We start from the raw sequence: 21,686 nt of genomic DNA, 5'->3' as shown, positions 1-21,686 counted from the left end.
GCATTCTGGTTACTTCTATTATATGGCATTATGGGATATCTGTGGGCCGCAGTAATGGCATTCTGGTTACTTCTATTATATGGCATTATGGGATATCTGTGGGCCGCAGTAATGGCATTCTGGTTACTTCTATTATATGGCATTATGGGATATCTGTGGGTCTCAGTAATGGCATTCTGGTTACTTCTATTATATGGCATTATGGGATATCTGTGGGTCTCAGTAATGGCATTCTGGTTACTTCTATTATATGGCATTATGGGATATCTGTGGGCCGCAGTAATGGCATTCTGGTTACTTCTATTATATGGCATTATGGGATATCTGTGAGTCTCAGTAATGGCATTCTGGTTACTTCTATTATATGGCATTATGGGATATCTGTGGGTCTCAGTAATGGCATTCTGGTTACTTCTATTATATGGCATTATGGGATATCTGTGGGTCTCAGTAATGGCATTCTGGTTACTTCTATTATATGGCATTATGGGATATCTGTGGGTCTCAGTAATGGCATTCTGGTTACTTCTATTATATGGCATTATGGGATATCTGTGGGCCGCAGTAATGGCATTCTGGTTACTTCTATTATATGGCATTATGGGATATCTGTGGGTCTCAGTAATGGCATTCTGGTTACTTCTATTATATGGCATTATGGGATATCTGTGGGTCTCAGTAATGGCATTCTGGTTACATCTATTATATGGCATTATGGGATATCTGTGGGCCGCAGTAATGGCATTCTGGTTACTTCTATTATATGGCATTATGGGATATCTGTGGGCCGCAGTAATGGCATTCTGGTTACTTCTATTATATGGCATTATGGGATATCTGTGGGCCGCAGTAATGGCATTCTGGTTACTTCTATTATATGGCATTATGGGATATCTGTGGGCCGCAGTAATGGCATTCTGGTTACTTCTATTATATGGCATTATGGGATATCTGTGGGCCGCAGTAATGGCATTCTGGTTACTTCTATTATATGGCATTATGGGATATCTGTGGGCCGCAGTAATGGCATTCTGGTTACTTCTATTATATGGCATTATGGGATATCTGTGGGTCTCAGTAATGGCATTCTGGTTACTTCTATTATATGGCATTATGGGATATCTGTGGGCCGCAGTAATGGCATTCTGGTTACTTCTATTATATGGCATTATGGGATATCTGTGGGCCGCAGTAATGGCATTCTGGTTACTTCTATTATATGGCATTATGGGATATCTGTGGGCCGCAGTAATGGCATTCTGGTTACTTCTATTATATGGCATTATGGGATATCTGTGGGTCTCAGTAATGACATTCTGGTTACTTCTATTATATGGCATTATGGGATATCTGTGGGCCGCAGTAATGGCATTCTGGTTACTTCTATTATATGGCATTATGGGATATCTGTGGGTCTCAGTAATGGCATTCTGGTTACTTCTATTATATGGCATTATGGGATATCTGTGGGCCGCAGTAATGGCATTCTGGTTACTTCTATTATATGGCATTATGGGATATCTGTGGGCCGCAGTAATGGCATTCTGGTTACTTCTATTATACGGCATTATGGGATATCTGTGGGCCGCAGTAATGGCATTCTGGTTACTTCTATTATATGGCATTATGGGATATCTGTGGGCCGCAGTAATGGCATTCTGGTTACTTCTATTATATGGCATTATGGGATATCTGTGGGTCTCAGTAATGGCATTCTGGTTACTTCTATTATATGGCATTATGGGATATCTGTGGGCCGCAGTAATGGCATTCTGGTTACTTCTATTATATGGCATTATGGGATATCTGTGGGTCTCAGTAATGGCATTCTGGTTACTTCTATTATATGGCATTATGGGATATCTGTGGGCCTCAGTAATGGCATTCTGGTTACATCTATTATATGGCATTATGGGATATCTGTGGGCCGCAGTAATGGCATTCTGGTTACTTCTATTATATGGCATTATGGGATATCTGTGGGCCGCAGTAATGGCATTCTGGTTACTTCTATTATATGGCATTATGGGATATCTGTGGGTCTCAGTAATGGCATTCTGGTTACTTCTATTATATGGCATTATGGGATATCTGTGGGCCGCAGTAATGGCATTCTGGTTACTTCTATTATATGGCATTATGGGATATCTGTGGGCCGCAGTAATGGCATTCTGGTTACTTCTATTATATGGCATTATGGGATATCTGTGGGCCGCAGTAATGGCATTCTGGTTACTTCTATTATATGGCATTATGGGATATCTGTGGGCCGCAGTAATGGCATTCTGGTTACTTCTATTATATGGCATTATGGGATATCTGTGGGTCTCAGTAATGGCATTCTGGTTACTTCTATTATATGGCATTATGGGATATCTGTGGGTCTCAGTAATGGCATTCTGGTTACTTCTATTATATGGCATTATGGGATATCTGTGGGTCTCAGTAATGGCATTCTGGTTACTTCTATTATATGGCATTATGGGATATCTGTGGGCCGCAGTAATGGCATTCTGGTTACTTCTATTATATGGCATTATGGGATATCTGTGGGCCGCAGTAATGGCATTCTGGTTACTTCTATTATATGGCATTATGGGATATCTGTGGGTCTCAGTAATGGCATTCTGGTTACTTCTATTATATGGCATTATGGGATATCTGTGGGCCGCAGTAATGGCATTCTGGTTACTTCTATTATATGGCATTATGGGATATCTGTGGGCCGCAGTAATGGCATTCTGGTTACTTCTATTATATGGCATTATGGGATATCTGTGGGTCTCAGTAATGGCATTCTGGTTACTTCTATTATATGGCATTATGGGATATCTGTGGGCCGCAGTAATGGCATTCTGGTTACTTCTATTATATGGCATTATGGGATATCTGTGGGCCGCAGTAATGGCATTCTGGTTACTTCTATTATATGGCATTATGGGATATCTGTGGGCCGCAGTAATGGCATTCTGGTTACTTCTATTATATGGCATTATGGGATATCTGTGGGCCGCAGTAATGGCATTCTGGTTACTTCTATTATATGGCATTATGGGATATCTGTGGGTCTCAGTAATGGCTTTCTGGTTACTTCTATTATATGGCAACTGATCCTCTTAAAGTCAACATATCACATTGAAAATCCAATGCAATCTGCAGGCAGCCGGTTTTAAAGCGAGAGGAGCGGAGCAGATTGATAGATCGTTTCTTCCAGAGTAATGTGTCATTTATTCATTGAAATCCCTGCATATTCTTGGCTTCGTAGACATTTTGACAGTCCCGGTCTGTGATTCACAGCTGTCCCTGTATGAGTGCACATGCAGAAATAGCTGTCAGTCACAGAGTAAGGTCACCCAAATGACTGCGAAACCCAAAATGAGCAGAACTTTCAGCTATAAAAGAGAAGTTGTACTTTTTTCCCACAATCATTGTTATATTCACTGAAGTACAATAGCAGCCATTGTATTCTTAAACCGTTGTAGAGACCATCCAGTTACGAAGAAGGTAATGTAGCATTTACATTATGGTCCACCTCAGAGACAATGAAGCATATATTCTAATTACGGTATTAGTGTATCTTGACACCACCGGAAGCTAGGGGTTTGAAAGGAGGAACACGCCCCTCTCACACCATTAGCTGCCGATTGGCGGCCAGGTTTAAGGTCCTGCAAGGCAGTGCATGAGGGCCAGAAGTGCCGTAGGCGGCCGCACGCCACTCACCCAGCTCTATGTCACACTCGCAGCGGTGTCGGCTCCCAGTTTCAGTGTCCCTGCTCCGCGGCGTGTCACTGTGTCTCCACCCGGGCCTCTGCTGACTCTGAAATTGGCGGCGATGTGAGCGGTTATGCCACTTCAGAGCTGTCTAGCTGTGTTTTCCCCCGCGGCTCTGGAGTCCCTGAAGACGGCGTCCATGTGACCGGTAAAGGCGCTTCACAGCTCGGTCACTGTGTTTCCCCCACCGCCCCTGTACAGTCCCTAAAGCCGGCGGCGATCTCACTGGGAGAGGGGTGCAGGGGGTGTTCCGCGCTTCTGGAGCCGCACTGTTACAGCAGGTTCCCAGCTGCGTTCAATCCCTGGTTTTACGTCCGTGCTGCAATGCTACCCTTACCTGGGGTTCCGCGTAATGGTTGGCCGTCGTGGAAGCCCCTTCATGCGAGCACCTTCAATGATGGACGGGACATGGCAGTAAATGATAGTGACCTGCAAGGGAGCCTTTCCTGCAGCCAATCAGGTACAGGGTGTGTTACCCCCCTGTCACTCCAGACTCCACCAGGGCTTCCTGGTGGAGTCAAGATACACTAATACCTCTAATTACTTTCTTAGTGCATTCTTAGCCCTAAAATAAGTAGATGTATCCCTCATTTACAGAACAGAAGGGCTGCATTTTGCTGTAAAGTGCATTAATGGAAAGGATCGATTTTTAGTGTCTAAACTAATAATATCCATGGGTGGGCGGTGGACAATCTCTGCGCAGATGCCAGAATATTCCCGAAATCAGCTTTAATATGGAGCACGCTGTTTGTAAATTACTAGCTATTACTGGTGTGCTTGGGCCGTATGCTCATGGCTTTATGGTAAGTTTCATCCAGCAGAGGTTGTACATTTGGTACATTCTGTAGTTTTGCTAAAATCTGTTGATCTCCTCCTAAAACATGCTGCCTGCAGATTGCACCGCATTGTCAATGTGACTGGTTTGCTTTAAATCCTGTAAGTTGCAGGTTGGAGCCTCCATGGATCGGACTTGTTTTTCCAGCAGTTGCTTGATTGGATTGAGATCTGGGGAATTTTGCAAATCAAGTCAACACCTTGAACTCTGTCACCATCCTCAAGCTATTCATAAACACTTTATACAGCGTAGCAAGGCACATCATCCTTTTACCTAGACGTTACCTTTTACCTAGTTGCTTCTAGATTCCAAAACTCAGATGGAAGATTGAGCTGTTTTTGTTTTGTTTCCTAGTTCAATAGACTCATGCAACCCAAAGCATCTATATTTTTGACTACCCTGTTTCCCCCAAAATAAGACATTGTCTTATATTAATTTTTGCTCCCAGTGATGCGCTAGGTCTTATTTTCAGGGGATGTCTTATTTTTCCATGAAGGAGAATTCACATTTATTGTTGAACAAAAAGAATGAACATTTATTATATACTGTACAGTATTCATCATCACAAAGCAGCATAACCAGACAAACTGTGAGTCCTATCTAGAATTTCTCGTTACTACTATTATTTCCATGTACACACTGTCTGGAGACTGTAACGCTCACCCCCTAAAGAATCAAAGTGGCTCCCTGGTTGCCTGACTCACAAACAGGGCCCCAAAAAATAAGGGCTGTAAAGTACCTGGCTCCCACACACTGTCTGGAGACTGTAACAATCACCCACAGCAGTTCCTGGACCACTTGTACAGCAGGGACGGTATTGCAGCTTCCGGCCACCAGGGGGAGCTCATCACAGCAGACTTACACAGCAGGGACAGAGCTAGCTCTTAATTTCGGGGGTGGCCTTATATTTAGAATTTCAACAAAACATCTACCAGGTCTTATTTTCAGGGGATGTCTTATTTTCGGGGAAACACGGTACTACTTCCAAAATTTCTGGAGGGTACTGTATATGTATATGATAGCTAGATAGGTTGCTAAATAGATTAAATATGAAGAGGAAATGTAAAAGGTATACCACCCACCCAAACAGAAAGAAAGCTAAATGCAACTCTGGCTTACAGGAAAACCTTCTATTAAATGTTTAAGTCTTTGTTTCCCAAAAGACAACTTTTGAGAATGTTTGTAGTCCTTTATTGGAGTTTGTCAGCTTCCAATTTTGTGTGTGATTTATAGATCAATCAGTTAAATGGGACAAAGCAGTCCGGTTCGGTCATCCCTAATTTACAAAAACGGGGATTAGAAATATTGCTGTTTTGAGGTTAGCCAAGTGGGATAGCCTTTTAGAAAGCCGTTCTATCCCCGTCAGCTGCAGCCATAGAGATAGGAATGCGGTGGAGGTTTGCGGTATTTATAGTGCCCTTACATCTTCAAAGGCCCGGGTCTGATTTGCTGATAAAGGTCATATTTCCTGCTGATTTGCCCACATGGAAAATATTTAATTTATTTGTGTTCTGCATTGATGGCTTACGTATACACTGTACTTGTGGATACCTCCGCTTATAACCTTGCTGAAACATTACTTTTACTTTAGGTCGGTTTTATTAATTAACTTAAATAGGTGATAATGCTGTTCTTTAATATTGTGTGAGTTTCTATTTCAATGTTTCAGGAACTCCAGTAACATTACTGTATATTGGCAGAACAGATGAATTAAAGGGGTTGTCCCGCGGCAGCAAGTGGGGTTAAGCACTTCTGTATGGCCATATTAATGCACTTTGTAATGTACATCGCGCATTAATTATGAGCCATACAGAAGTTATTCACTTACCTCCCCTGCGCTGGCGTCCCCGTCTCCATGGTGCCGTCTAACTTCAGCGTCTAATCGCCCGATTAGACGCGCTTGCGCAGAAAGGTCTTCTGCCTTCGGCTTGGTCTGGCACGAGCGTCGTCCTGGCTCCGCCCCCTTCTACGCATCATCGCGTAGCTCCGCCCCGTCACGTGTGCCGATTCCAGCCAATCAGGAGGCTGGAATCGGCACACGTGATGGGGCGGAGCTACACGATGATGCGTAGAAGGGGGCGGAGCCAGAACGCTGCTGCTGCCGGACAGACCCGAAGGCAGAAGACCCTTCTGCGCAAGCGCGTCTAATCGGGCGATTAGACGCTGAAGTTAGACGGAGCCATGGAGACGGGGACGCCAGCGCAGGGAAGGAAAGTGAATAACTTCTGTATGGCTCATATTTAATGCACGATGTATATTACAAAGTGCATTAATATGGCCATACAGAAGTGCTGAACCCCACTTGCTGCCGCGAGACAACCCCTTTAATGGCAGTGGTTATTTTAAGTCTAAATGTCAATATATTGCTTATATTATCATATGCTCCATAGACACTTATAATAGATAAATAGCCATAGGAAAAAGTGCTACATGCAGTACTTTTTCATCTAGTATTTTGTGCTGGATCTCCAGTGGAACCTCCAGCCGCGCAGATATGACCCCCCCCCCTATCCCCCCGTCATACTGAACTTTTTCTGATTTGTTGATTTAAGTTGATCAAGATAGTTGTCATCACATATTGATGTACAGTTGCTTTCTGTTTGTTCAGCATGGCTCGCAGTGGAAGAAAAATCCATGTACCATCTGTATTTGTGACAGAGGTGAAGTAAAGTGCCATACAAAGACTTGTCCCACACTTTCCTGTGACCAGGTAATGTTACACTTAACTTGACCTATAATGTTGCATGTAATATGACAAGTAGATCAGGATCTGGGTGGTATTTTTTTAATACATTCTTTTGAAGTGGAGATTTAATTTAATTTCATTTCAGAGTTACCCCATAAAAAATATTATTAAATCCAGCTCATAATTTTAAACTTCCTTTGTTTATGTGTTTCTAGGTATGTGTGTCTGGGGGTTTCTAGGTATCTAGATGTGTGACAAAGATAAATGTAGGGTCTCTCCCCTGAATGTTGCCCTAATTGGAACTTCCAAAAAGCAGAGTACCTGCCCTGAAAAGGGTGACCCCACAGCTGGAACCAATATAGGTTCCCTAACCATTCCTAGATGTAGTATGGAAGCCAGGGAATAAAAGAGGACAGGGCAAGACAGAACAGGCTAATACATAGCCCAAGGAAAGAGTAGAAGACAACTGTAGTTATTATCTGTGAGTGAATAGACATATGAAGTCTGATGTCCAAAGTCTATAACAGGAGGGCACAAAGGTAACACTCAGAAGTACAAGGCAGAAATATCTAACCCCTGAGAGTGACCAGGATACCAGCGTATAACCAGCATCTTGTGCACAATGAAGCCGGAATAAATACCCACGACAAGCCACAGATAGGCTGGCTGAAATGATCGACAACTCAGCCAGCTTATGAGCTTTAACCCCTTGAGTGGCGGGTTTCCTACCACCCTGTCGTGCCCACCAGGGCAGGTTTTTTAAAATGGTCTAATCATTGAATTTCAACTAATTTTGCAGTTGCGTCTCAAGAGCCGTAACTTTTTCATTTTTCCATTGACATGGCCATATAAGGGCTTGTTTTTTGCGGGACAAGTTGTGATTTTTTAAACAGGGGGGAGGAAAAAAAGAAATGGGGAAAAAAGAAAAAAAGGGGCCATGTTATTAAGGGGTTAAATAATGCATTACCTTCCTTCTCTGGGTCATTACGACGCATGGATACCACATGTGTGATTGTATTTTTGATTTTTTTACAAAGTAAAGGGAGACAAGTGTTTTTATAATTTTTTTTTATAACTTTTTTATTTTTTTTTTGATTTTTTTTGGCCCTTTAGGGGACTTCCACAGGGACCCATCAGGACCCCTGATCACATTCCGGGGGTCCGATGGTGACAGCCCTTTACATGCTGCAGTGACAGCCCTTTACATGCTGCAGTCACATAGACTGCAGCATGTAAAGGGTTAACACAGCAGAGATCGGAGGTTTTCTCTGATCTCTGCTGTAAGAGCTGGTACCTAGCTGTCCTCTGACAGCTAACAACCAGCTCTCCCTGCAACAGAGACCATTGGCTTGCTTCTGACAAGCCGATGGTCTCTATGGCAACCTGTAAACCAAGCAGGAGATTGCCGACATATCGGCAATATCTTCTGCTGGTTTTTCAAAGCCCTTGCTTTGTTCTCTGTGGGTCTGTGCAGGCAGAGCACACTGTCACAGCTTGTGGCATTGTGCTCTGCAACTCCCATAGTGATACATAGCCCGGAAATCTTCCGGGCTATGTCTCTATGAGCAGTGGAGCTCGTCCCGGAAAATTTCCGAGCGTGCCACTCAAGGGGTTAAAACAGAAGTGGAATGCTTCTCCATCAGCGTCCAGCACTAAATGATACTGCGCATGTGCCAGTGAGCTCATCACATGGATCGGCAGAGACATCATGACGTCACACCAGATCTGCACAGGTGTCTGAGCTCCGTTCATGTTATTACATAGCGATAGAATAGTACCACCCGCCGTTTCTCTTTAGTGTCCATCTCAGTAACTGCTCCACCTACTCAGTTTTGCTCCTCTCTCTAGGCATTCCTGGTGTGGTGAGCGGCTGCTTCTAAAGTTGCTACATCTTCTCTGATGTGAGAAGAGATACTGAGCAAGTGATAAGATAGCTTTACTATTGAAGAAGAGCCAAGTGTGTAATCTGCTTGGATCATTTATTGAGTTGGACCAGAAACAGACTGTTTAACAATAACAGCAGGTGGCGCTATTCTAACATTAGTCTTGAAGGGTCTGGGAATAGAAACATTTTTTTTAATATGTGCAAATACAAAAAAATGATTATTTGTTGGATACGTACAACTTATAAATATACTAGAGCTAACAAAAAATATCTCCGTAAAAAAAAAAAAAATATTCCCCTACAAATAAACACACTGCAACATAAAAGTAAAAATATACACTTCAATATAATATTTATAGGGTACATAAAGGCATTCATTCAAAGCCACATCATAAGTATAATCAATCATGAAACATGATTGAGAGGTTCTGCATCAGGGTCTAAGTGCAAATACAAAAACTTAGACACCTGAAGCATAAAGTCTACCTCAAAGAAATGTGTATAGGATACAGGTAGAAATACAGACCTGGATCCCTGCCACGCCTCAATGCATGTTTTGTACTGGCTTCATCAAGGGACAAAATTCAATGAGCTTACTACACTAACAAGTAGGTCCTTAAGGGGGGCTTCACACGAGCGTGTTTATGTGCTTTCATACATACGTGCGCACAAAAACACAAGTCTATTAGAACAAATGCATTCCTTATGGTGTGCACATGTCCGTGTTTTACAGGCGTGCGCCTGTAAAGATAAGACATGCGTGCATCATAGGGAATGCACGCATTGCCTTCAATGGAGCCGCAGCTCCATTGAAGGCAATGGTCTGCCGGCACCCCTTAATTGTTTTTCAGAGAAGGGCTTTAAATATAAGCTCCTCCCTGAAAATCAACCATTTTAGTGTAAAAAAAAAATAAAAAAATTTATACACACACATATACACTTACCTGTCCGCCGCAGGGATGAAGAACACATCTGACACATGCAGCAGATGTTTTCTTCACCCCCACAGGGATTAAAGAATTCTCTGCTGCACCTGTCATAGATGTGACAGATGCAGCAAAGGAATTCTTCATCTCCGCGGGAAATTAAGAATTCCCTACCGCACTTGTCACAGATGACAGCTGCGGTAGAGGATCCAGCTGCCGGCACCCCCTAGTTGTTTTTCAGGAAAGGGCTTTAAATATAAACCCTTCCCTGAAAAAAAACAACAAAATCTGTCATTCATTCAGCAAGAGCTGCCTGTGATTGGCTGAGCACCTTAGCCAATCAGAAGCAGCTCTTTTAGGAGGCGGGGATTTTAATTCCCTGCTGCTCAAAAAACTTCATTGCAGAGCCGAGGACAGCACAGAGAGGACGCGTCTGAGCTCGGCAGCTGAAGGAAGGTGACTGTGTTATTTTTTACACTACTTTGGCTTGTTTTTCTGTATAAACTGGAGCCATAATACAGCCACATGGATTAACCCAAAAGGGAGAGCAGTCATGGTATTAAAGTATTCCCTTTACCAGATCCCCCGGTAATGTTGACAAAATACAAGCAACATCGGGAACACTTGTATTCTGTCAATGGAAAGAGAGGAAGAATAAAGTGATCAACATGTTTGTAAGCAGTTTGTGGCAACTGTTGTCATTAGTGTAAGTGGGGCCAGTGTAGCATTGATGTCACTGGAAGAGTAAGCATGCTTCTTTTTGCTTACCAGAATAAACCTAGCCAGCTCGCCCTGTTCAATACTCCCTTATGGTGGGGATGCTTTATGGCTTTAATAAAGGTGTCAACTTTTTTTTTTTATCCTGAGAAGCCGATCCTTCCCCCCCCCCCCCCTGATATTAATGTAATCTGTGTCTCTGCACCTTCAGCTTCATAAACAGAATGCAGCTAAACCTTGTCAAACGCAGGATATACGGTCCTTTTGCATGAGCTGACGGTATGGGTAATTAAAGTGTATTGCTGATAATACCATTCCTTAGATAATAAGTAATAAGTCCTCAAAGCCGAACTGTTATTCTACCACTTTTAAATGTATCATCGGAGTTTGTAATTCAAAAAGTTAACCTTAGAAATTAGAAAAGTGATGAACTGCCAGAAACTATGGGGTGCTTGTGCAGTTTTAACCCCTTAAGGACCAGGCTGTTTGGTACCTTAAGGACCAGACACTTTTTACACATTTTATGCATGTGGTGGTTTTACGTTGTTTCTTTTAGCTACTAAAATTATTTTTGCTGTGGTTTTTTCCGTGACTTATAAGGTGATTTTTTAAAAATATCTTTTTCTCTGACTTTTTTTTGCCGTTTTTTAGTTTTATTGGGGGTAAAATGTTAAAAAAAAAAATATATATTTTTTTAATATTTATTGTTTTTTTTAATTTAGGATATTTATGCTAAAATAAAGTACAGGAACGGGTTCCTCAATTTGTTTCGGACGTTTTGATATATAATATGTATGGTTTGGGTTTACAGGGCACATACGGTGACTGTTTTGATTGGCGTTGGCTTTGGGTTATTTTCTTTCTTATGTATGTATTGTTGTTTTATTCTGTAATTTTTATTTACTGATGTATGTCATTATGTTTTTACTATCCATATCCCGCTTCATATAAGACCTCTGGGGCACATTGAATTTTTGTTTTGACACTTTCCCACTGTAGCTGAGGCATCCATAGGAGCCCCAGTTACAGGGGAAAACATTAGTCACTGGCAGAGCTGTCCAGGGTCTAGTATGACCCTGCAGTGTTGCTGTAGCAGGGAACCGAGACGGTCACATGACCTCCCGGCTCCTGCAGTGGAAGAAACCCTTCCACTTTCGGTTTCTAGTACACAGCGCTCATTAAGAAGGAAAAGGCAGAAAGGGTTAAAGACCCCTCCTGCCTTCTCCAACGGGTTATCAGCTGTCACTAACAGCTGATAACCCGTCCTGCCTCTAAATGATTGCAGGGGTAGGAGGCTCAAAGCGCCGCCGTAATTTTACTATCGGCGGGGTTTTAAGCCCAGAACCAGTCGCCATATATTTACCGCGCCTGGTCCTTAATGGGTTAAGCAGAAAGGAGATAATGGGACTATTTTTTTTTTTTAACTATAACCATGAAACTAGTAATAAACTAAAACATCTTGATGCCAGAAACCAGACTAAAACTACCCATACATGTAAGATATTAGTTGGCCGAACACTGGATTGCCCAAAACCTACATGGCATTCTCAGCCTGGCCGAATGTAGAGAGGGTAGAACACATTTGTCTCCTTGAGAACAAACTGATCAGACACTTCAAATCCAATGGTCAATCTTTATTCCTTCCCATCATCTTCTGACCGTGGAGGATCAGGAGGCCCCCGTAATGTAGACGGACCCACCAAAATGGGCAAGTTCAGTTCACTGAAGTCTAATGCTTATGGCCAGTCTCAGAGAGACAGTCAATATAGGATTGAAGAAGATGGCAACAATTAGAAACACATCACTGAACCTTTTCCTTTCTTTTAGGGTCAAAGCCAAATGAAACGCTCTGGACAGTGCTGTGAGGAGTGTGTGTCCTCTAAGGGCAGCTGTGTGGTTGATGGATCCATCAAGTACCTTGGAGAGCTCTGGAATGGAAGTCACTGTGAATTCTGCTTCTGTGACAGAGGCAAAGTACTGTGCCACCCAGCACAGTGTTCCCACGTAGAGTGTTCATGGGTAAGAGAGGTCTTACTGTTGTCGACTAGTAGGTCGTAGATGCCCGACATCTTGAATGTGCTAGTTACAAAGCTGTATATATAACTCTGTCCCCCCAGCTAGCTGAGAGTTTACTGACCCTTGTTATCTTAGTAACCTACGTAAGACGACTTAGCTGATCCACAAAACTCCAGTTAGATATGCAGCGAATGCTGAAGTGGACATTTTATGGAAAACATACATATCTTTCCTTTTCTATAACTCTAAAAGTGAACGCTGACCCTTGGAACAACCTTCCATGATATATTTTGGGCAATGTGAAAAATAGTCACTTCCACCCAGCTGTCGAGAAGGATCTTCTATTTATGATCATCAAATGAATAACGAGGCGCGCTATTGATAGTTACGGATGCATGTGTAAATACACTTGCTTATAAAAGTTTATGGGGTTGTCGGGTGTCACTGGGATGTTCTCTTAAAACCATATTTAGCGTTCTTCATTGGAGTTCTAAATGTAAAGCTTGGTTCCAAATCGGATATTAGAAAGATTGTCACGAGGATCACTAAAATACCGCTGCTTTAAAAGCCCACATGATGGGAGACTTCAGGAGCTTACAAAGACTCTAGAATTATTTTATAAGACGGTATTACGCCAGAATGCAAGTTTAATAGGGGGAAGTATTCTGCTATTAGTAGTACAAGTGTCTTTGGTAGTCACTACAAACAGAAAACGTCTGGATTCAAAATGCCATCTGACATCTTGGATAAGTAATCTTAGGAGTCATCTTAGCTGTGTGCATCATCATCTTCCGTCTGTGTCCTAATCCATCAGGTTGCAAGTGTACCAGTTAGGGACTGGCAGGGACAGATGGTCAGGGAATCCCTACGCCAGCCCTCTCCCGTGTCCATACCTACTTGCCCCCCTGGGCTAAGCACCAGGGCGACCACTGGGCGACGGTCCCTGCGCTGCTCTAATGACAGGGACCCCAGGGGAAGAGGGACAGGTAGACCGCAGGTGAGCACCGAGTAGCTGACAGGGCACAACAACAAGAAACCAGAGAGCAGTCAAGAACAAGCAATGTCAAACCGGGTAAACACGTGCGCAGTACAGGAGGGAAAAACCGAGTCAGAGTCAAAAGCACAGCCGTGGTCATAAATACAAAAAAGTCAGGTCAGATATAATGCACATGCAGACAGACTAGGTCAAGACCAAACACTGGCACCAGTGTCTGGGCCAGCCAGGTCTATATACAGAACTCCCCGCCCAGAGGGGCGGGGCAAAGTCACATGACACCTGGAGGGGATCATAAGGCCGCCTCCCGACGGTGGCGCGCACCAGCCCAAGCGCCGCGAGGCCGACCAGCAGACAGACGCGCATGACGTGGGACGTGCCGCTGCGACCAACCACCAGAGTGGGGGAACCCCCGGACAGAACTGCCAGGCCAGGCCCCGCAGCACCTGGACGAGCACCCCACATCAACCGAACCCTGGTGCCCCCAGTGGTAGCCGCATATCTAACAGTACCATGTCAATATTCTAGTGCTCAAGTGGTTTGGTCCCATTTTTTTATTCTTCAATTGCTGCTTCTATCTATGGATCCTGGCATGATCTAATTAACATATTACACACATTGGGTTATACAGATACAGCATTGAAGATTCCCTGCAGCCCTAAGAAATGGGTAACACATCGTGACTTAATAAGCTTTGCTAAATCACAAACTGGCAACTTCTGCTACATCTGTATCGAAATTATTTTTATAGACTGTCCCTGTGGTTTAATGAATAAGAAAAGTGCTAATGCGCTCCTCGTTTGTAAACCTAGTAATCAGCTTGCAATCATACCGATATGATTAGAGACTCAAAAGTTGGAATAGATGGCCGGCTTTAACGGGTAACCATTGTATGCAAAAGTTTTATGTTTCCTCCCAGCATAATGGGTTCTACCAGAAACTGAGAAATGGATGCACTTAGGGCTGTAAATTCCCGGTCTCTTGGTAGTAAGAACCATTCTGTATTCTAAAGCCCTGGCTGGAAAAACCTTTTGTAATGACCTGAATGTTTATATAGTGATGGGAGTGCCGCACACCATTACACAGAGTTATTCTCTCTCATATATGAACTGCCGTGATAATGGCGAGATACAGGAAATATTTATGGTCCCAGCTCTCTTCCTCATCCTCCTACAAACATTCTTCTAGTGGGATATAATGAAGCCAGCTCACTAAGTTCTGCTGATTTGCTTCTACTATCTCATAGTACATCCCACTCTTCTGGCAATCTCTTTACTAAGGGAATTAACTTGATTCTGCACATTACCATCTTCCGTGTGTCTTGCGTGCTCTTCTTCAGATGCGTTTCCATCTTTTCCCAATTCCCAATCATTGTTATTGAGACCTGTATAAAGGGTCAGACATTGATTTGCAGGAATGCTGCCATCCAATAGGTCACAGAACACAAGGAAATAAAATCCTCACGCTCTAGGCGAATGGTTAATCAATGAAAAGTGAAGTTAACTTCGTAGTGGAGTACACTGTGGGATGAGACTCCTCTAAAAATCCAGAATGGTCTGTAGTAAATCCAAGTAGATGCAGAAATCCAGTTTTTTCTTCACAACCCCCGTACTGGCTGCTCCTCGGCTCCACTCCCCTCCTCGCGGGGATTTTATTTCCTTCTGTTTCATACCATCGAGGTGTATCCTATAGGTGTATCCTACACCTTGGATTCCACCTATGATGCTCTCCCTGGGTGTTGAAGACCTCTGCAGGGATTCAGTGCTTTTAATACATATAAAGCTGACTTGGACCAGCGGTGTGGATGCCTGTCACTTGACGGGCACTCCGCAGCAGGTGAGTCCTTTTTCCAATCCACTTATGTACTCTTTTTTGGAGCGCTATCCATATATTCACTTCTGTCATCCAATAGATGGCACTGCAGAGATATTGTTCCATGTTCCTTATTTGTATATAGTCCCCAGAGGAGAGTGGATGGCCTTATAAGTCTCCTCACACACCACCTTGGTGCCCTCCTGTCAGCCAGTTTCTATGATGCTATTAGTGTACTATGTATCCACCGAGCTTTCGGCAGATCAGCAAAGATGTGTATGCCGCAGCCAATCAGGAGCTGTGGGCGTGACCTTTAGCCCAGCCCGGTCACGCCCACACTTCCGGTGTAGACATACTGCACCACTACCCACTACCTCTGCAGTGCCACCTAGAGTATGCTGCATGCACTGAGCAGTGGCTTTGCAGGCTGACAGCAGGGAAATGCGGAAACAAGTTGGTATAAAAATCACACTCTTGGACTCAGCGACCCCCTCTTCTTTGGTTTATGAGGCCCATAGAAGCTGACATGCTCCATTTAAATTTTTTCCCCTAAAAATTATCACTGGGTTTGGTTTAGGAAATGCAAAAGGACAAAAATAATGTCAATAATGGAGTCAGGAGAGCCATTCTGCTGTATTTTTTTCTTGTGTAACTGAACTTCTAAGCAATATATAACTTACAAGAATATGCCGCCCATTAATGGCTGTGATCGTCTACAAATATATATGTGCGCATTATTGTATCCAGCAGTCTGTCCGGTCATTTACTTCTTCGGTGGGATTTATGCTCATTATCAAATGTGCAGTTTCTATTAACCTTTGGTATAGATAGCAGGTTTAAGTGCAGAGAATAGGCTTTCCAGCAATGTGCTGAGTGTGCTGTTCTTTATGGAGCGCCTCTATAAACTGTACTCCTTAAGATGAATAAACGCAGATCTTTAAATTCCACAATTTAGTCTCTGTTTACTCAAAAACTGTCATGACCTCAGCAAAAGAGCATTCTTCACGCTGCAACACACTGCCTTTCTTTATCAGGGTGAAGAATTAGTACATTTTGAGGGGAAATGCTGTGCGGAATGTGTGCTGAGCACCAGCTATTGTCTCCACAACGATTATGGCAAAGAGGTAAGACCTTCTATGTACACTTATAGTTATAGATGGGAACAGGGGTTTATAACATGAGTGTATTCCAAATTTACACTTAACAATTCTTTATCGCACAATGACCCTTTAAGAGACATACTGTTTTGGGGTATGGCAAAAATAATTCCGTAAGGCTACATGCACACCGAAGCCGGTCTGAAGCCGCTGATATGGAAGATTAAAACTGAAAGGGAAAAAATGGGCCGCTATCTGAATTTAACCCTTTTCAATCCAATTTGCTTACTCAAAGGCTTACTCTTTTTCTGCCGTTATAAAACGGCGCTATCTGCTGGCTAAAGCCAGTACTGCATGAGGTGACACGTTGAATAGCCTCCGACAGCAGAGAGGCTGGCAATATACAGTAAGAGAACCCCGACGGACGTCTTCCAACATCAGAGCTGTATAGCCTTAAATCATAATGTCTTTAGACGTCAGACAGTGGATTGGAAAGGGTTAAAGAAGACTAAAATTAGGACAATTGCAAAAAATGGCCAAATTCAAATCAAAATCAACAGGGAGGTCATAGAATGCGTGCGGGACTTCATCTTCCTTGGCCCAAAAATTGACCAGGCTGTAGAATCTATGCATAGATGAAACATAGGATAGCATTGGGGCGAATCGCAATGCTAAACATTGACAAAATCTGGAAAAGTAGGGATATCGGTAGAGCAACTAAACCCAGGATAGTGCAAACCATTGTTTTTCCAATAGCCATGTATGGATGGGAAAGCTGGACTGCGAAAAAAAGCTGATAGGAGGATTGATGCATGTAAGCTGTGCTGCTGGCAAAAAACTGCTGCGTATGCCCTGAATGGCAAGAGTAACAAACAGAAGTCCTGAATCATATAAGACCCGATATATCACTGAATGTCAAGATGACCGGACTCAGACTCATGGAGGACAAGATGAACAGACTCAGACTCATGGAGGAGAAGATGACCAGACTCAGGCTCACGTATTTTGGCCATGTAATGCGGGCAGAGTCGCTAGAAAAATCTATAATGCTTGGACAGATCAGTTGCAGAAGAAGACCTGGCCACCAAAGATGGCTGATACTGTCAGAGCTGATACTGGAATGGATATCACGCAACTGAAAGAAGCAGTGCAAAACCGAAAAACATGGAGGAAGCTCGCCTTTAGGGTCGCCGAGGACTAAATAGCTAACAACAACAACATGCACACAGCCTCTGAAAAGTTCCGCCCACTATACTTTGGTGCATCTTCAATCGGACAGCGCATAGACATCCTGTCCGTGTGCTGTCCGATGTGCAGGAGACCACACATTGCTACTGATATGTACTATTTTCTGCCAAGATTCGGACATGCAGCTTTTTTCTATTAATCGGAGTAAAAACAAGGCCACATGAATCTAATCTACCCATTTAGTCCTGTCCGACTCTTGGTGACTTTATAGACGCACATTCTCCATGCTGTCAGGCACGGCTTCTTATAACTGCTTGATGCACATATTCATATCCATTTTGATGGTATCGAGCCAGCGTGTTTTTTGTCGGCCCTTTCTTCTGGTCCCACTGGTCGTTAGCAACATTATTGACTTTTCTAGCGAGTTTGCATGCGTGACGTGGCCACATGAATACACCTATTCTAATAAATGGATCCGATTTTCATTCGATTTTTCGCTCCATAAATTGGACTGAGACCCCTTCGGTGTGCATGTACCCCGAGTAGCATCCTGGAGGACAGATGTCATTATTTCATAATTAATGAGGTATTACTTAAATATTTTTGTAAGCTATTGTAATACGGTCTTTCATATACTTGATTGGTATGAGGCACAACGTAAACAGTGTGGTTACATTCTTCATTCACTTTGTGTTCCGGTCCTGATCATCTGCTCACGTGTTCAGTACATTTTCATGTTCTATTCAATTCTTTGCTTCTAATCCAGTTTTTTCTTAATCTCTAAATTTTCGGCTTTTGTGAAACTACATCTATGAGCATGCAGCTCCCTGGGCCGTCATTCAGCGATAGCGAACTCTTTGCATTTTTCTGCACTCCTAGTTGCAAGTATATTACTATTTGGTACTTGCTGAACTAAACAAGGTGTCTCTTATAATGAAAGAGAGGGGTCAGTGCAGGGAATTAGTAATGACTAGAGATGAGCGAGCGCGCTCGGTAAGGTGAGTTACTCGAGTGAGCCTCGCTCATCTCGAGTAACTGCCTTCTCCTCCGAGCGTGCTCGGGAGGCAGTAGGGGTGGGGTAACCGGGTGTAGAGAAATCTCTCCCCCCCCCCCCCCCTTCCTACACTCTCCCCCGAGCATGCTTGGAGGAGGAGGCAGTTACTCAAGATGAGCGAGGCTCGCTCGAGTAACTCACCTTACCAAGCGTGCTCGCTCATCTCTAGTAATGACCAGATAATCAGAGCGCTTCATAGGATGGACAGAGATTAATAAAGACTATTTCAGCTCTGCTCGTTTTGTTTTTTTGGGTAAGTTTCACATTAAATTTCTTTTCCCCTGTATGTACCTGATTGACAACCTTGTAGATTATGACCTTCAGCTTTAGACCCTGAAAACTGATTGGGTAAACATTAGAGGAGCAGGCCTTTAGCGGACATCGCTGGCTTTTGTAACTCTTGGGAATGAGTACTAGATAACGTTGGAATGTGCTTTATTGGAATGCTTGTGATACACCTGATAACTGCGGCCCGAACACATTCTCTTCATAAAGGTATTTCTGTTCTGTTTGCAGGATTCTCTCTCAGATTTAAGTGGAGTCAAACATTTGATGGTGAGTGCAAATACTTCTTGGAAACCTTTATCGAATAAGAAAACAATGCAAGCATGAAGGAAATTAATATAAAACTTTTTGAGAATATAAAACTTCTATACTATGTGCAGGGATGTCAACCGGGGAGAATTCTTCACGGCAATATGAGCAGCAAGTCATGGCAAAAATGGGCATGGCCTTTCCAAGAGGTGTGGCTTATATAAAAAGGCGGGGCTAAATTGTTTAGACTCCCCTATTAATATCAAACGCCAGGCCAGAACCCTTATTCAAACAGATCCTCTAATATATTTTCTGACTCCAGACCAGACCCCCTAATATATATTCAGACATCAGTCCAGACCTCCTAAATATAATCAGCTCCCTAACTTTATTCAGACCTCAGATCAGGCAATAAATTCATATTCAGTCCCTCGAGCAGATGATATACTTACCCTCCCCATTCTCAGTGCAGCTGCACACTGGGTCCTGGTATAGTCTGCCATCGGTATGTTGTCTGAACCTCCACACATTACATCCCGATGCTGGATGGAGTCAGGATCCAGTGGTGCGGTGCCCAGAGCTGAACATGAAGTGGGAGCCAGTAGGGTAAGTGCGCAGCCTGTTGCTGTATTCATTGGATTACTGCAATAGATAATGGCTGATTTGTTTTTTTTGCTGCACCTGTGTGCCCTCTTTTTATTCTCCCTCCCGGAAACAAACTGAAAACTATATATCACAGGGTGACTGGGTGAGAGGGGCTAAAATTGGGTGACTCCCTGTGAAACAGGGTGAGTTTAACATGTTTATATGTGGGCACAAAATCCAGTAATGACCTGATTTGAGTTTGTTACATTCGGTGAGATACAATATTTAGGCCATGGTACGTCCAGTAGTAATGAAAACCTAAAATGTCTTTTTCTAATATAACTTTGGGGTAGATTTATCAAAAACGTCCTTTGGATAATGAAAATGACAACCTGATTTATGTAGCTTGGGTACGGCTAAAAGCTTGAAGTGGTTCTCCAGAACTAAACTATTGATGGGCTATCCTCAGATTAGGCCATCAGTGGCACATTGCAACTACAGGTCCATACCACTAGGAACCAAAACAACACTACTAGGAGTTCTAAAAGAATACATTGAACACATAGAGCAGAGCGTATCTGCACCTAGTATCCACACAGCACAACCTTTATGTGCCATTTTACCTACAAACAACATATTAAGCTGACAAATCTATAACACCCCCCCCCCCCCCCACCCCCCCGACAACAGTCACACAAAATCTGTAAAAATCACTCCAGGAAATGTCACCTTTTTTTATTGTAGGTTTTGATTTCAAATATTTAAATATTTTATTGATTTTCACAGTGAAAGTAGAGAACATTATAAAGAAACATAAAGATTCTGAGGCATACAGTTTCGTATATATATTAAATCTTCTCCATTATATCTATGCGCTTAAAAGAGAGTCTGTTATGTACCCAGTCATGGCAAGACATGAAAGATACTTAGGGTTTTCCTGTGTACTCAGATCTCTTATATATGTATACCAATTGTAGGGTAATCATAATGGTTAGTGCATTTACAGTGTGGGCATGAGATTGATGAAAAATCATAATGTATCAGTATATCTCAAAGGAAAAAGGATAATAAATAAGAAATAAATGTAAACTGTCGATTCGCTTAAGCGCCACTGAACCAGCCTGGCCATACTGTTGAGCATGAACTTATTATAAGACACATGCCAACACTACAAAGCATCGCCACCCTTCCCCTTTCCTATACAAAATGATCAAAGTGTGGCGGAAGAGATTTAAAGGGGTGGTCTCGCGAAACCAAGTGGGGTTATACACTTCCGTATGGCCATATTAATGCACTTTGTAATGTACATTGTGCATTAAATATGAGCCATACAGAAGTTATTCCACTTACCTGCTCCGTTGCTAGCGTCCTCGTCTCCATGGTTCCGTCTAAATTCGCTGGCAGCTTGCTTTTTTAGACGCGCTTGCGCAGTCTGGTCTTCTCTATTCAGCACGAGCCGCTTCAGTGTGCTCCCCGCTACAGCTCTTCTGCGCATGCGCAGACGAGCTGTCACTGCTCGGGAGCGCGCTGCAGCGGCCATTCTGCACCTTCCTCTGTTAGAGGAAGGTGCAGAAACTGGAGCTGCC

The 21,686-nt window shown here is 43.1% G+C and overlaps 1 protein-coding gene across 3 annotated transcripts in view; it reads left to right on the top strand.

The window, feature by feature from the left end:
* FRAS1 (Fraser extracellular matrix complex subunit 1) overlaps positions 1-21,686 on the top strand; it is a 489,520-nt gene that overhangs the window by 220,784 nt on the left and 247,050 nt on the right. For all 3 annotated transcript variants that reach the window (XM_066574335.1, XM_066574336.1, XM_066574334.1), the window contains 4 exons: positions 7,215-7,316; positions 12,648-12,839; positions 16,677-16,766; positions 19,498-19,536. In XM_066574335.1, the coding sequence (XP_066430432.1) occupies positions 7,215-7,316; positions 12,648-12,839; positions 16,677-16,766; positions 19,498-19,536 (423 nt within the window). The remainder of the gene's footprint in view (positions 1-7,214; positions 7,317-12,647; positions 12,840-16,676; positions 16,767-19,497; positions 19,537-21,686) is intronic.

Source organism: Eleutherodactylus coqui, chromosome 7 (assembly GCF_035609145.1).
Source record: "Eleutherodactylus coqui strain aEleCoq1 chromosome 7, aEleCoq1.hap1, whole genome shotgun sequence".
Lineage (NCBI taxonomy): Eukaryota > Metazoa > Chordata > Amphibia > Anura > Eleutherodactylidae > Eleutherodactylus > Eleutherodactylus coqui.
The sequence above is the reverse complement of the archived record's forward strand: the minus strand, read 5'-3'. Positions and strand labels throughout refer to the sequence as shown.